The following is an 18,053-nucleotide window of genomic DNA, read 5'->3' on the forward strand; positions in this document are numbered from 1 at the left end:
TGCAATAAACGTAATAAAGAAGCGCCCGGGTGACCCAATCGTTGATGCCAACGGTCTTGAGTGAGAGCAGCAAAAGTCGAGGGAGAAGAAGATGTAGCCGATGAAAGAGAGAGCGGATAAAGGTCGYCGGAGYTGTTGCACCTAAAAATGGGGAGTTTGGTCTGGAAATCCTTCACAAGAAAACCAAAACGATCGAATTCAATTGAGATATCATTGTCAGTGGTTAAACGTCTAACAGAAAGAAGGTTTTTAATTAAAGAAGGTGAAACAAGGATATTGGGCAGTTTTAAAGGTGGGTAAGGTGGTTTGAGGGTTGTTTGGCCAATACCGGATGTCCGAATATGAGAACCATTACCAACAACAATGGGTGTCAAACTGCTATTATTAACATAAGCGGAAAGCATACCTGGGGTGTGTGCCATATGAGATGTAGCTCCGGTGTCCTTGTACCAGTTTTGATCCTGATTCAGAGACATGGTGTGCAATGCTTGTTCTATATTTGTTGGTGCAACTGAATACTCGGACGAGGCATAGTTTGCTGATGGAGCCGCACCAAGAATGCCCGGGGCAGCCCTGCCGGAGGACGGTGCTGTGGAGTCGTGGGGTATGGGCAAGTAGTGTGTAGGGCAGCCGGTGCATCAGCAAGTCGTTTGGCCTTGCTGTCCTCTTCAAGAACGAGTTTGGATCTGGCTGTTTCAAAAGACGGAAACTTGTCAGCCTGTTGTAGAGTGGTTGCAAAATTGTCATACTCGGGACTGAGGCCGGATATCAACTGCAGGACAAGGGTCTGATCGGTCACCTGAGCATTAACATTCGACAACTGATCAGAAATATGTTTGAGTTCCTGACAGTATGCTGTGGCAGAAGTAAACGATGCTTGCTTGGTGTTGTAAAATTTCTGCTGAAGATGCAAGGCACGTGTAGGTTTGCTATCCAGAAAAAGGCGTTCAAGAGCAGACCACGCCTTCGCAACCGTGTTGTCAACCTTGAGAATCGTCGTTAGTAAATCAGTGGGTATAGTACCGTAAAGCCACTGTAACACGATTGCATCAATACGCTTCCATTCGTCATCGTGTTCTGAGGGAGCGGTAGCATCCGGGAGAATGTGATCCAAAACCCTACAAACGGTGCACTGTACTTTAAATAAGGCGACCCAGGAGTTGTAGGTGTTGCCATCAGTGGTGAGAGTGATAGGGATCTGATTCTTGATGTTGGTTACGGTTGTCGCAGGGTGGAGCGGCTGGATGATGGGTGGCTGGATTTTATCGCCGGCCATAAGGATTAGAATCGGAATAAAGGTGAAAAAGAGAAGAGAGAATCAAAATTGAGAAGGGAGGGGGGGCTGCGATTAGAGGAGATCGCAGATTGAAGGGAAAGACACAGCAGCGAAGGGGAAGACAGCAGCGATCCAAAGGCGGAAGTAGGTAGGGTCGGCTAGGTTGGGAGCTCTGATACCATGCTAATACAAATTACATTTAGATACCTCTAACTATTCATAATTACATTAACGTATAACCTAGTCTAATAGCATCAAACATAAAAGATACCAACTTGTCGCATTATATACATCAACTTGTCTCATCATATAGATGCGATAATATATTTCCTCGCATCCTAAGGATGCGATTACTTCCCTTTATCGCATCACACTGATGAGAAATCTCCACTTTGTCACATCACTAGGATATGATAATACTCATTCCTTGCATCACTAGAATGCAATAACTTCATCTTATCGCATCTCTAAGATGCGATAACAGAACTATTTGCATCACAAGGATGAGATAACATCTTCTCATCGCATCATATAGATGCGATAAATCAAACTCGTCGTATCATGAAGATGCGATAATTAGTTCCACATGATCAATAATCCCATTTTACATACAGAAGGTTTTGTCACCCTTATCCAATATACGTCTCTCCTGATTATGCCACCCTTATCCCAATATACGTCTATCCCGATTCTGTAACACACAAAAGAATATACCGAATTTCCTTTTCTTCTTTTTCAATTATCCCAATAAGTAAACAATATCTCAATTAACCCAATATGAGGCAGTGTAATGGGATATTTTTTAAAGAATTTTTCAAAACTTCTCCCTCAACTTTCATGGCTTATCAAAAACAACTCCAAACTCTTATAACCTTAAATCCAGTTATAACATTATCCTCCCCTCAAAAAAAATTTGTCCCGGAATTCAATCAATCAAATAATTGAGGATATTTCGTTCTCATTTCAGACTCCAAGTCCCAGGTAGCCTTCTGCCCTTTATGAAATTGTCACTGTACTTTCACCAGTCTAATTTCTTTATTTCTCAACACCTTAGTCTTCCGGTCAGTGACAGCCTCTGGAGTTTCCACAAAGTTCAACTTGTTATCAATCTGAATCTCAGGTAGGGGTACGACCATATTCGGATCAACCAAACACTTCCGTAGATTCGAAACATGGAAAGTATGGTGAATAACGTTGAGTTTTTCTAGCTACTCCAACTGATACGTTACTGTACCAACCCGATTATTGATTCTGAATGGCCCATTGTACCTTGGACTCAGTTTAGCTCTCTTCCCGAAACATATGATACCCTTCCATGGAGAAACTTTCAACATCACAAGATCTCCTACCATAAAATTCAATCGGCTTTCAACGCTTGTTGGCATAACTCTTTTGTCGGTCCTGAGCTGTCTTTATTCTTTCTCGAATTTGATCTATTTTTTCAGTCGTTATCTGAACAATATCCAGACCAACCAACTATTTTTCCCCCACCTTATTCCAACACAACGACGTTCTACACTTTCTACCATACAAAATTTCGTATGATGCCGCTTGGATGCTGGAATGATACATGTTATTGTAGGAAAATTCAATCAAAGGCAGATGATTCTCCCATGACCCCCCAAAGTCAATGCTACAAGCTCTTAACATATCTTCGAGGGTCTGAATCATTCTCTCACTCTGCCTATCAGTCTGTGGATGATATATCGTACTTAACTAAATCTGAGATCTCATGGCTCTCTGAAAGCTTTCCCAGAATTTTGAGGTAAACCATTTGCCCCTATCTAAAATGATTGATAAGGGAACAACGTGGCGTGTCACAATTTCATCGACGTAAATCCTTGCAAGTCTTTCTAACAGATAAGTCTCTCTGATCGATAGAAAGTGCACATATTTTGTTAGACGATCCACAATAACCCAAATGGCATTATATCCTTTTGGAGTTCACTACAATTTCATAATAAAATCCATTATGATATGGTCCCAACACATTTTCCTTCCCAGGGAGATAGAGAATTTCTCTATCATAATCATTCACCAATTCGATCCATAGTCTTTGCCTCATATTCAATTCTTTCTGATTAAACAGATGTCGAAGACTTTTATGATCAGTATAAATTTAGCATTTAGTCCCCAACATATAATGTCTTCAAATTTTTAAAGCAAAAACGACTGCAGCAAGCTCCATATCATGTGTAGAAACTGTTTTTCATGATCCTTCAATTGTCTAGAAGATATGCGATAACTTTTCCCCGTTGCATCAATACACGCCCCAAACCTAACTTTGAAGCATCACTCTAAACTAGAAAATCTTCTGACCCATTCGATAATGTTAATATTGGAGCACTTCATAACCAATCTTTTAATAGCTGGATGGCTTTAGTTTGATCTTCTCCCCACTCATACTTAACGCTCTTTCTCGTCAAGTTTGTCAAAAGTGCAGCAATCCGAGAAAAATCTTGAATAAACTTTCTGTAATATCTTGTCAAACCCAAGAAACTACAGATCTCGGTGAGTGTTCTCGGTATATTCCATTTATCAATTGCCTCAATCTTTGCAGGATCAACTTTTACCCTTGATTCTGAAATGACATGGCCCAAGAATTGAACTTAGTTTGTGGTCGAGGTCAATTTTGAAAGTCTTTTGGAAAACCTATCAGCTTATAACATCTTTCAATAGTGTAACCATTTAAACCACAATGCTTACAAACCAAATTAGGACCTCTCCCTACCCTCCTTTTGTTTTCAAAAGTTTTACTGACAAAGGCATTATTCTGAGTTTTAGTGCGAGACTGAGGTAGGTTATTCCCTTGAAACAAGAGAAAAAGCAGTCTTCACAGTGGGAAGAGGGTCCTTGGTGAGGATATTACTTCTAATCGATTGATACATATCGTCAAGGCCCATTAAAAATTGCATTAATTTGATGAGTTGACAGTGCTCAGAGAAATCATGAGAGGCATTACAAGTGCAAGAGGGAAGTTTGACCAAAGCATCAAATTGTTTCCATAAGGAATTGAGTTTGTGATAGTATTCAGAAACCGATGTACCATTTTGATTTAAAGAGTTTATTTTTTTTATAAATATTAAAGGTGAAAGAACATATGTTTCTTTTAGCTCGTCCCAAACTTTGGAAGCTTCCTTTGAGAACACTTGTCCCAAAAAAAAGATCTTCCATCATGGAACTCAGAATCCAAGACAGGACAATCGAGTTACAATGATACCATTGTCTTTCAAGAACGGGATCATTTTTGGGGTGAGGATAGGACCCATTAATAAATCCGAGTTTTTTTTTTGTCCAAGGCCAAGGTCATAGCACAGGCCCAAATAATTTCCAGTGCCACTGAGTTTGATGTTAAGTAAGGGAGCTCCACTAGTGTCACTAGGATGTAGATACAATGGATCCCCAAAATCCAAACTGGTGACCTTAGATTCCATTGTAGAACCAGTGGCAGCAGTGGGATCACCCATTAAAACAGAAAGGAAACGAACAAGGAAACTGAATAGATGGAAGCAGGATTCCTAAAATACTTAACGGTGCTAGGTCAATCTAACTATTCAGCCCCAACAGATATAACAACAAAGAACAAGAGAACCACAAATAAAAGGCAAGGAAATAACCAGAACCGAGAGCAACCTGAACAGATAAAGAAAAGGATCTGGATGGACCAGAACCTATACAAACAAAAACAACCAGATCTGGATGGACCAAACCTTAATAACAAACAAATCTAGACAAAGGACCAGAAACAACAACTTAGATCTGGACCTTAATCAACATAAAAAAAGGGATACAGATCTGGAAAAGAACAGGAACAAGAAAAAAAGACCTGGATGGAAACAAAAGATCGCAAATGGATCTTAACCAAATCAACAAGGTCGCGCACTTGAAAACAACCAAAACAGAAGCAAACGAGTATGGCGGTGTGGAATGGCTAAACGAGGTCTAAAGACACTTCGTAATCCTATTCAAACATCCACGCACTTACTCAAAAAGAAACAGAAAAGACAAGGGAAAGTAGAGAAGAGAAAATACATGCCAAGAAGACGAAGGGTTAAGCGAGTTTGAAGATACAACCAGATATCGTTTCGAGATCAAATTCCACTTTTCCAAACAGAAACAAATCAAACCACAAGAATGGCTAGACGAGGTCTAAACGACCTTCATAAACCAGTTCAAACAGTTGCGCACTTACTCGAACAGAAAAAGAACATGAAGAAAAGGAAAAAATACCTACCGAGAAAGACGAAAAGATCAAACGCGTTTGAAGGCACAACCAAATCTCATTTCGAGATCAGATCACACTTCTCCAAGCATAAACAAAACAAACCACAAGAACAGTCGTGGAAAAGAGAACGAGATCTACACAGACTCAAACAAGATCCAAAAATACCTATGCACAAAAATGAAAAAGACAAATAAATCAGAAGAACAGTAGGTCAAGATCAAACAGAAAACTTACATGGAGAGGAAACCTTCATATGTGCAAGGAGAAACACAACGAGTAAACAGATTCTACACGAATGGTGTAGCTCTGATATCATGATAAAACTTGCAATCCAAAGATTTATTCATAACAACAACAATGTTACAAAAATAAACCCTAAATCTAATCTTAGCTAATAAAACTAAGATAAAGAATATGAAGAGCAAAGAACAATCGAGAAAGATTTGAAAAAAGAAAACTAAGCAAATCTGAGCCAAAAGAAGAAAAAAAGAGTATTTATACTAAGGCGAAAGAATTTACAAAATGCACCCTGAAGAATTAAATAATAGCTTCGCTACCCTTGAAGAAATACGAAAAGTGAAGCGCAGTCCTTTATCTCTTGATCAATCAGCTATGTACACGAACAATCCTTATTCTTTTGTATTCTTGCAAAATAATCCAAAAGATACCAGAAGTTAAGATTTAACATATAAACCATATTTCAACATACTTATTCACTTAAAAAAATGTTTTATAAACTGATTTGAGTCAACCCACCATTAGAACCACCATACCCATGAAAAACCATTGAAAAAACATAAAAACAGAAATCATATATATGCGAAGGGGAAAACATAAAAAACCACTAAAGAGAAAAATCTATTGCAACCCTTCACTGGGATATATTAACAAACACTTTGGCATATAAAAGAAGAAAATTCTATTAGAGGCCCTAATTGGAGTGTACCTTGAAGTATAGCAGAAAAGACCGAGCGATGGAAAAATCGAGCGAAGAAGGAAGTGAGAAGATCAACCTTGGTTAAAAAGGACTCGCTTAGTTTTTAGAAAATCTGTTAGAAGCAGAGAAAACCAAGATATTTGCATATACAAAAATAAACTGGAGAGTACCTTGACGTAAAGAGATGGAGAATGGAGCAAACCTGTGAGAACGATTAGAGCATTCTGAGATATAAATTCAGTGAAATAAATTCAGAGCCAACAGATTTAAAAATTTAACTGGATTCAAACCAAATTTCATGAATTCAGTTCAAAAACCAAAAACCTAAACTTAATTAAATTCGAAATTTGATATAATAAGTGTAATAATTTTAAAGAACAAAGATAGACCCTTACCTGTAGAGAGAATGCCTTCAAGTAGGAGAAAACAATAAAAATGTTGGGCAAATTCTAGATTCAAGTCGGAGAAAACAACAAATCGAGGGGGAAATTCGAGGGTTATCGGTATGTAGGAGAAAACAACTCTTACTTGCATCGTGGGACTGCGGATCTGTCTTGGGGAGGGTAAGAAAACCGATAGGTGAAGCGTGAATTCAATCCAAGATTTAGTATTTAGGAAGTGATTTTTAGGGAGGGGATCGAGATGGAGTATCATCTCGAGAAGAAGATGCAAAATTGAATTTTGAACTTTGAATCGTGGGAATCATACATGAAGAAGGAGAACTATGTCGCATGAAGAGAAAGAAAACACTGCATGTACCAAATTCGATAATGGTGACACGGGTTAAGAGGAAGCACTAGTGACTTGTGTATTGTACATAAAAAACAATATTAAGAGATTTTCAATTTTTATGCTTTAAAAAGCAGTACGTTGTGCTTCTTGTGTTGTATTTAAGAGTTTTTGCTAGAATGTTTTTCAATGTAGTTTAGATAGTACGTGTGTATTATTACATATGATTATTTTAGATTTTCCTTTTTTATTAAGGGCTTACACCAATTTTTCATTCTGCATTTTGTTAATTTCTTGCATCTTGCAACTTATAGTATATAAGTAGTAATTACAACAAAATTGGCTTTATAGGACGCCTAGAATGTCTAAGGCGTCCGAATAGAATACTTTATAAAACTCAAGTTTATAGGATCAAACTATAAAGTGTCATATCTAAAAGCGTTACAATAGGTTTATAGGACGTGTTATGATGTTTTAATAAGTATTTTAGGACATTAATAAATTAAATATCGTGTTAACTATTTTATAGTACGGTTTTAAAACCTTTTCTATAAACCCATGTTTTTATAGGGCACTTTTGTTTATAGGACAATTTTTTAATTATTGTTATATAAAGTAGCTAATATAATATTTTATTTTAAAAATGTCCTAAAAACTTATTAAAATGCCTAAAAACGTTTAATAAACCTATTGTAACACTTTTAGATTATTTTTTTATTTGATCTTATAAATTGTAAGTCTTATAAAATATTTTATTAATACGTTTAAATATTTTAAACATCTTATTAAAATAAATTCTACCGTAACGAGTATTATACAAACTATTGTTTATTTATTATCTAGATGACGAAATGCTTTTAAACTAATATGTTTGAAAGAACTTGTCATCATTTTTTATATAGGAAACGAATGTTTCACGATAAAACTATTGATGGTCAATTTAAGTTGTAGACATGACATATAATGTCATTAAAAATTATAAATTATAAATCATATTATATAAATAAATAAATAAATAAAATGTTTAGTTAGTCCAAAGAAAAATTATAATTTTGATATGATTTGACTTGTTGAATCATCATTCCATAAGAAAATTAGTCTCAGTTAAACATAAAAAATTATGTTTGCTTAAAATAGATAGAGAGAAGTTATATATTAAGAATCCAAAATTGACTAAAAATTTAGAACCGTGTATAATCCATCATATGTTCCTAAACATGATGAATATTTACCAAAAATAACTTATTCATGATCAATATGATCATATTATTTATCACGAATCATACATATTCATGTTGAATAACACATTTAATATTTTTGATAAATATGACATATATTAGGATTTGTGAGTTGAATAAAGATCAAGAATGAGCAGCAGGAACAGTAAGAAGGCTTCTCGATGTATTTGTTTTTTATATGAAAAGTAAGTTTACAAAGAAAAGAGGCTTCTATATATGCTAACTAAAAAACAGAGAAAGGCAAAACAAGCCCTTAAACTAATACATATGTACAAAGACGCTAGCATCCCCCCTCAAACCCAAGTTGGGAAGCATGAACTAAGCTGAGTTTGGAAACAAGATCCCGGAATGGGCCTAGAAATGAGCTTTGGTGAAAATATTAGGGGGTTGTTCGATAGTAGAGATGGAGAGAAGTTGAACGGTGTTGTGGACTACATGTTGACGACCAAAATGACAGTCGATCTCGATGTGCTTTGTATGTTCATGAAAAACATCATTGTGGGCGATCTGAATGGCACTATTGTTATCACACCATAATGGAGTCAGGGAGATTTGGGGAGCCCCCATATCTGATAATAACCAGCGCAACCATATGAGTTCTTGAGTTGTGTCAGCCAAGGCCTAATACTCAGCTTCAGTACTGGATCGAGCCGTCAAAGATTGTTTCTTGTTGCTCCAAGAAATAAGAGAGTCACCAAGGAAGAAACAGTACCCAATTGTGGAGCGACGGTCAGTTATATCTCCATCCCAGTCAACATCAGAATAACCATGAAGTATCAAGGATGATGTAGAGGAGAAGTAGACCATGAAACATAGTCCCCTTGAGATACCTAAGTATCCGAAGTACTGCTACATAATGATCGGAGCACGGGGCAACCATGAATTGGCTAACTATATGCACAACATAGGCGAGATCGGGGTGAGTAACAGTTAGATAAACTAGAGAACCAACTAATTTTCGATATAAAGTAGGATCCCTTAATGGATTACCGGCTCCCAGAGCTAGATGGAGATTTTGCTCAAGGGGTGTAGAGGTAACTTTGTTGTCAGTAAGACCAGCTCTAGACAAAAGGTCTGAAATGTACTTGGCCTGACAAAGATAGATGCCAGAAGTATCTGAGAGAACTTCAAGACCAAGAAAGTAGTGAAGCTTACCAAGGTCTTTCATTTCAAAACGAGAACTGAGATATTGTTTTAGATGGACAATGCCTGTAAAGTCACTACCAGTGATAATCATATCATCAACATACAGTAACAGAAGAATAGTATCTGCTTTAGTAGTGCGTGTAAAAAAACCTGAGTCATAGTTACTTGAGGAGAATCCCAATGAAATAATCGTAGTACTAAATTTCTCAAACCACGCATGAGGTGCTTGTTTGAGACCATAAAGAGCTTTGCGGAGGCGACAGACATGGCCTTGTGTAGAAGTAACACCTGGAGGGGGCTTCATGTAGACCTCTTCTTATAGATCTCCATTTAAGAACACATTCTTGACATCCATTTGGTAAAGTAGCCATCTTTTAGAGGCAACAATGGCAAGTAGACTACGAACAGATGTGACACGAACCATGGGAGCAAAAGTCTCCTCGTAGTCAATACCATATTCTTGGTTGAAGACCTTTACCAAAAGTCAGGATTTATATCATTCGATTGATCCATCGAATTCCGTCTTAATTTTGAAGATCCGTTTAGAACTAATAGAAGACTTACCCAGGAGAAGAGGAACGAAATCCCATGTATGGGCTTTTCCAAGAGCCTGAAGTTCCTTAGGCATTGCTTGCTACCAAAGAGGGTTAGAAGATGCTTCGTTGTAGGATGTAGGTTCATGATTGGATAGGAGTGTCATATAGCAATGATAATCAAGAAGACGAGAGGGAACATGTCTTACCCGATCTGACTGTCGTAGGTCTTGTGGTTGAGAAGTGCTAGGATCCACAGACTCGGCAGATGGCTCTAAAGTAGACGTTGAAGATGGCATAGATGATTGATCATCATCAGAGGACACAGACGGAAAAGAATTGGATGGGAGAGACACGTCAATAGGTGCCTCAGATGTAGAAGCGGAAGACTCGGGTATAGAGATAGGATCTAATTGGAGTGAGTGCAAAGAGATAGAAGTTTCAAGGAAGAAGTATGTAGAAGGGGTAGAAGTTACCTGGAATTTAGACAAGGAGGAAAATGTTTTATGTTCCCATAATATAACATGACTGGATATTCGAAGCCTCTTTGAGATTGGATCCCAACAAAGGTAACCTATGTGTTCAATCCCATAGCCAAGAAAACAACATAAACTAGATTGAGGTTTGAGTTTGGTACGCTCATGAGATTGTAACTGGACAAATCAGGCACAACCCCACACTTTTAGTAGTTCATAGGCAAGAGACAGACCATAAAGTACTTCACAAGAAGATTTTTGTTGAAGGATGGAATTCGGATGACGATTTATGGTGTAGATGGTAGTGAAGGAAACTTCACACCAGAAACATTCTGGACACTTAGCTGAGATCGGTAGTGTACAAACAGTATCAAGGATGTGTCTTTGTTCTCGTTTAGCATGAATGTTTTGTTGAGAGGTACCTGGACAAGAATACTGAGAGATGGTGCCTTGAAATTGAAGAAAGGAGATAAGAGAGGACTCTTTGTATTCCATAGCATTATCTTCTCGAATAATATTTATAGGTTTGGAGAATTGGGTTAATATCATGCGAGCAAAAGTAATATATATTTGAGGTAATTCTAAGCGGTGTATCATTAGATAAACCCAAGTGAAATGTGTGTGATCATCAATGAATATAACAAAATACCGAGAATCCCCCATAGTAGGGTTTGGTCCTGGTCCCCACACATCAGGGTGAATAATCAAATGGAGAGACAGATTGAAATTCATTTATTTTAAATGGTAAAGCACATTGTTTGCCAAGTTGACAAGGTAAACAAGAAACATTTTCAGAAGTAGTGCTTCCTAATAACCCAAAACTAGTTAAAAAATTTATTCTAGCCGATGACAAATGCCCTAAACGAGCATGCCACATATCAAATGAAGAAGTACTAGAAACATATGCAACAAAATTAGATTGAGATGATGGTAAACGAAGATAGACTGCTTCAATCATTCGACCAACTTTACGGCCTACTCCAAGGATCTGCTTAGTATTTGGGTCCTGCACAACACAACCAGAAGAGTGAAACAAGACAGTTAGACCGGATTCCATAAGTTGTGTGACAGATTTAAGGCTCAGAGACTAGTTAGGAACATGAAGGACATTAGGTAAGTGTAAATGAGTTAGATACTGTTCCACTGAATGATACTTGTAAGTGTGCACCATCTACAGTACATACTGAAGAAAATGACTTTGGCTTTTTCTTATAGATAAACACGATTGCGTAAGGTGTTATATGATTACAACAACTAGAATAAAAAATCCAAGTATTACCTGATGAGAAGGTGTTGTACTGTGTATTCATACCCATAGAATCTATCATAAGTTGCTCCATTAACTCTTGATTTCTTCGTATAAGATCCATAAGGTCATTAGTGGGAACCTAAGATGCGATAGTGGGTTGTGGTCCTTGTGATTCAGGTTTAGGCATCTATTAAGTGATGGAGCCAGCAATAGGTTGAGACTGAGATTGTTTTAGTTGTTAGCTTGAGTTCTTTGGATTCTTTGGACAGTCAGATCCATAGTGTGCCGAGGGTATGTAATAGCACACCAGCGACATTTTTGGATCGAGAAATTTAGTAGAAGGTGGGAAGTGGAGTGACAGAACGTGCATTCACTATTGTTCCACTTTCCTGAGGATTTGGAAATTTCATTATTGTTCCACTTTCCTGTAGATTTAAGCTCATAAGACCTGCATTTGGATCCGGTAGAGGACATGTAAAGAGCACTTTCAGAAAGTAGTGGGCAACGTTGGTGGAGTCTCGTTTCTTCACTCAATATTTTTGTAATAGATTCTTCAAGTGTATGTAATGGTTGCCTATGCAACAGTGATGGTCGAACATTTTCAAAGCGATTCGTGAGTCTCATTGGAATAGTGATCAGATGCAACTGACTAAAATAAGCACTAAATTTTCGAGCAGTTTCATCAAATATTTGAGGTGCACCCAAGCTCAAATGATCTCTAAGAGCTTGCATCTCGGAGATATACGAGTTGACAGACTGATCAGATAGTTGTCGTTTGGTCTGAAAAGTGGACCATAGTTGATACTGGTGGGAAAGACCTATAGGAGTATACCTTTTGGCGAGAAAGTCCCAAAGTCCTTTGCCCGTTGTATAGCCAAGAAATTGTTGGAGAACAGAGAAAGGCAAAACAAGCCCTTAAACTAATACATATGTACAAAGACACTAACAACACGTATTGCACTGTGGATGGTCTCTTGGTTCCTATTCAATTTTAGGTTTCAAACGAAAGATGTCTTTATATATATATATATATATATATATATATACAGGGAGAGAGAGAGAGAGAATATCAGGTTCAAATGAGAATAAAGACTAAATAAGAAAATAAGATAACAGTCAAATCACACGTGATTATACTTTTTAATCACGTGATTATACTTTTTAATCACGTGATTATACTTTTTAATCACGTGTAAAATTACATGTGATTCAAGTGACTTCGACAATGACCTGAGGTCAAGGGCCAAGTCACACGCTCACTCATTGTGTTGACAGTGTTTCATAATCACATGTGATTTTAGTGTAACATCACCTGTAATTTGGCCATTTTCTTGTTTTTATATCTTGACCATGTTTTCTTTTGATCCTCCCTATTTATATACGTGTGTATATAAGTAAATATAAAAACTTTTACTCAACTTTTTCTGTAGTTTTATTGGATTCTATCAAATTATGATGTTGCGTTATAAATAAATATAAGATACAATTTTGCGTGGAAAAAAAAGTGATAAAATATATATATTGAATAATCAAAATTAGATAATCAGTTATAACAACACGAGTTATAGAAAATAGTTTTACTGTGTTTTTGCTATTTAAAGATGTTATGAATGTTTTTGAGAAATTATTATTAACCAAAACACTAATAAATAAAAAGAAAAAGATTCATACTTGTTTAAGGAATATTTAATTTTATTTCTATCATATGATGATAAATTTTGTTGTAACTAAGATAAATCAGATTATTTAACTCCCATATAACAAAAAACATAAATCATTTATGCAAACACACACAAAAAAAAAAAAAAAACTAAGGAGATGTTTGGTTAGAGGTATTAGGCACTAAACAATGAGAATGAAAATAAAAGAAATTGTTTGATTTTATATAATATAATGGATTCATTCCGCCAGAAGCCCAAATTTTGATTCCAGATTAACTGCGGGGAATAGAATTTCATTCCCTATCATTTTCATTTTATGTCATTTTTATTCCTATTTCCATTCATCTGATTAAACCAAACCCCCTAATTATTATACCTTTATGTTACAATAATCAGATAATCACACACGCATCAAGCAACCCTATAATTAAATAGTTAGAGTGTTTTTTTATAACTTTTCTAAAATATAGAACCAAAAATTAAAATCTCTAAAAAAAACTTACATTCGTCTTCAATAGATTCTCTATTTAGAGATTTTAACGTAAATTATATTATTATAATATTCTCCAATTTATCGTCACAATACACTTTAAAATATTAATAATTCTTCTATTGATGGGATTGAATAAAATAATCATTTCCCTCTCTTAACATCAAGTTTTAAAGAATTCTCCAAACTTTTAGAGTTTTTTCATGTTTTTCTTTATTTTAGAAAACATTATAAAAAAATTATTGAAACATTATAGAGAACAAAAGGTTGATTTTATCTATTATACAGAAGTTATTGGAGATACTCTTATAAGCTTATTATTACACATAGTAGTTGTTTATGTAATAGTTTTGATATCATGTTTCATTAAGAATATCTTCGATGTAGAATCTTATAAGAACCTATTTTTTATGCTTTTGTTATCATGTTTCATTAAGGGTTTGTTTGGTTTGCAAGATTGTTTTTGGGGATTTGGATTTCAATGAGGGATTTGGATTGAAATGAATTTAAAATCATTGGTGTGTTTGGTTTGTAGTCACTACTACAAAATCGGGTTTATAGGACACTCCCAATTTCTAAGCGTTCTAATAGACTTTTTTATAAGACTTAGATTATAGATTCAAAAAAATAAAACGTCTTATCTAAAGGTGTTGTAATAAGTTTATACAACCAATTTCATTTTTTTAACTAACTGAGGAAGAATTTGCAAATTAATAAACCCCACGAAAGCCAAGATCTTTCAGAATATGGATTCCTATTCGAAGAGTGCATAATCGCATAGTGGATCTTCAAAGAAAAAAAAGAGTTCCTTGGTTCGTTTCGAAGAAGCAATGTCACTCTATCCTTATCAAACTTACTGCATGGCCGCCCCTCTGCACCTATCCGATTTTTTTTCGAAATGAGATTGGTTAGCTGCTCCCTCACAATATCGGCTCATTGACCGTAAAAAGTGCATCCAGCAGGAATCGAACCTACGAATTTTCCCGGTAGCTCTATAATCCACCCTACCCAGTCCCTGAAAGTCCTCCCGGGGGCCTAGCCCTTCTTTTTTGTCTTTATCGATTTATATACTCATCATCATCCCGCCGATCCCACCACCTTGATAAACTCAAGACCATACCCTGTTGAATGGGTGATCTGAAATTCTATGGATACTTGGAGGGTGGGAAAACTATTTCTTTTATCAGGATTAAAGGTTGTTCAATTGGAACATGAAAGTGTGACTAAATTGGTAAAGCCGACATGAGATAACAAATCCATTGTCGGTTTCGGGTACAGGTACCCTTTTGTTGAAGGTAGTTTTAGACAAGTTTCTTTTTTGAAGTATATACCCGCATGCCAATCCATGGACCGACCCCATCATCTCCACCCGTAGGAACTACGAGAGTATTGGTGTTTTTTATGGACTGCTATTTCAAATATTTATCATGTCGGCCTTGAACATAGTAAAATAAGAAATTGAAAGGTTTCGTTGAAATTGGTTTACCCTGCGGCGGATGTTAGCGGTTCGAGTCCGCTTATCTCCAACTTATCCGAGCTCTCTTATTGAATTGCTTATTCCATGAGCATTCTCAATATTATGCCTAGACACAAAACCATCCATTTTGGTTCTATATAGCCTGACGGAGCAATGTCGCGTGGAGGTAGAAGGCCGCGAGATAGAGCAGTTTGGTAGCTCGCAAGGCTCATAACCTTGAAGTCACGGGTTCAAATCCTGTCTTCGCAATACTTTTTGTCAATTAGGGATTCACTGGGATTCTCAAATTTGGAATAAAATATCCTCAGAACTCTTAATTGATACAACATGCTATTTTTCCTGTTATGACCTAGTTGGTTCTATACATGTGACCCGCTATCAGGAAAAGAATTGCAATAGCTAAATGATAGTGTGCAGTATCGGTTACGAATGAAGAATGAAAGAAGAAAGAAAATTCTCGACCATTGTTTTTATGTTCTTCTTTCTTTTTTGATTACCTTCCTCGCATATGTTTATACCAATGGCTCGGACCCCCCCCCCTCCGGAAGGAGGCCTTCGTCGCCTTCCACCTAAGTTGCAGATAGTCTCAGGTAGACAGTTTCTATGGGGCGTGGGCCTCCCAAAGTTAGGCCCACTTTTTACATGTCATTGGAATATTTATGTTCAAAATCCCGATTCAAGTAGTTTGAGTCCGAGTGGCAGCATGCCATCTTATATGATCCGACGGTACCGAGTGGAAAGGTCGTCGCTCAAGATAAATAGATCGAACAACAGAAATAAATATCATTGTTACATATAATGGAGAAAGGTAATATTCAGGATTCATTAAAAAATCAAGAATACATTCCTGGGAGGCCTTTTTCGAATAAGCCAATTCATTTGGTTTATTGGTCACGACCAGCTAAAGCTAAAGTTCCATTAAAGAGCGTTTTCCAGAGGGATTCGTCCATATCATCGGTAAAGTTTGGAAGTCCACGATTGATCCTGACGTTTTTTGATGTTGTAATAAGTTTTTTAGGTATATAAAGCGTCCCATTAGGAACTTTATAGGACATTATTTGAAAAGTTGTACTGTAAAAACAAATGTCCTATAAAAAATTGAGTTTACATGACACTTTCTCAAAAGTGTCCTATAAAGTTGCTAATTGGATATTTTATATTAAAAATGTTCTAAAAAACTTGTTAAGACGCCCAAAAGCGTCATATAAACTTATTACAACACCTTTAGATATGACGCTTTATATTTTGGTCCTATAAGTTAAGTCCTATAAAGTTATCTATTGGGACACTTAGGGATTGGAGTGTCCTATAAACACAATTTTGTTGTAGTAGGTATTTGGAATGGAATTGAATTCCATTATTTATAAAAAAAATTATAAAAAATGATAAATAATTATAGAAAAAAGTAAATTACGTCTTTTTAAATGATTATTACAAAACAAACGTTTTTAACATTTTTTATAACCTTATTGCATACAATCCTACGAAATCCCGCGAAATCGCAAGCACCACCTAAGAATTTCAAATTTATACACTACAACAAAATTGGGTTTATAGAACACCCCTATCTAAAGGTGTTGTAATAAGTTTATATGACGCTTTTGGGCGTCTTAATAAGTTTTTTAGGACATTTTTAATATAAAGTGTCGCATTAGCAACTTTATAGGACACTTTTGAGAAAGTGTCCTATAAACTCAATTTTTATAGCACATTTGTTTTTATAGGACAATTTTTCAAATAGTGTCCTATAAAATTGTTAATGAGACGATTTATATTAAAAGTGTCCTAAAAAACTTAGTACGACATCAAAAAACGTCATATAAACTTATTACAACACCTTTAGATATGACGTTTTATTTTTTTGGTCCTATAAACTAAGTCTTATAAAGAGGTCTATTAGGACGTTTAGAATTTGGGAGTGTCCTATAAACCCGATTTTATTGTAGTGATAGGATTTAAAAATCTGGAAAATCCAATAAACCAAAAATGAAATTGGAATGAATTTAAAATTCAAATCCCCCCAAATCCATTCAATTTATGCAAACCAAACGGGACCTAAACACATCTCCAATGGGTCCATATCTTTTTTTCAACATCAATAATTATTATGTTTTTATACATATTAATAATTATAAAGTCATAAAAATATATAAAAAAACTAACAAAATTTCACCTCACACCAACTTCAAAGTAAAAACCAAAGTTTTTATACAAAAACTCAAATAATGTAAGGTTATTACAAGAAGCTATATTTTTCATTTATAAGAACCTTCCATAGAAGGTGATATAAGGTGTTTGCGATTGCTTATTTGAAACAATTAATATTTTTCTACAAAAGTACTTATCAACTTATTATAAGTCAGAAGAGTTTAACTTCTTCAAAAACTCCTTATTACCGATTTGGCACCGGTATAAGTTGTTTATCCAAACACTCAAAAGTGTTTATTACCGATGTCACACCGGAATAAGTTAATAAGTTGTTTTTATAAACAATCTCAAACACCCCTAAATGATAGATGTCTAATAATTCAACTTATCTATCATCAACACTTGTTTTCTAATATTTGTTTTAGAGCATCAAAGATAATAAGTCGAATTTTTGCCACACAAGTCCAT

General features: G+C 35.7%; 1 protein-coding gene and 1 pseudogene across 1 annotated transcript; both read right to left on the reverse strand.

Annotated features, from left to right (window-relative positions):
* Positions 1 to 493: 493 nt before the first annotated feature.
* On the reverse strand, positions 494 to 1,276 carry LOC112509123. The gene has a single exon (XM_025113989.1). It carries the CDS (start codon positions 1,274 to 1,276, stop codon positions 494 to 496), a length of 783 nt encoding a protein of 260 aa, XP_024969757.1.
* A 7,483-nt stretch (positions 1,277 to 8,759) lies between these two features.
* On the reverse strand, positions 8,760 to 9,855 carry LOC112509124 (annotated as a pseudogene).
* Positions 9,856 to 18,053: the final 8,198 nt, after the last annotated feature.

This window comes from Cynara cardunculus (genome assembly GCF_001531365.2).
Source record: "Cynara cardunculus var. scolymus isolate 2C chromosome LG 3, CcrdV1, whole genome shotgun sequence".
Classification (NCBI taxonomy): domain Eukaryota; kingdom Viridiplantae; phylum Streptophyta; class Magnoliopsida; order Asterales; family Asteraceae; genus Cynara; species Cynara cardunculus.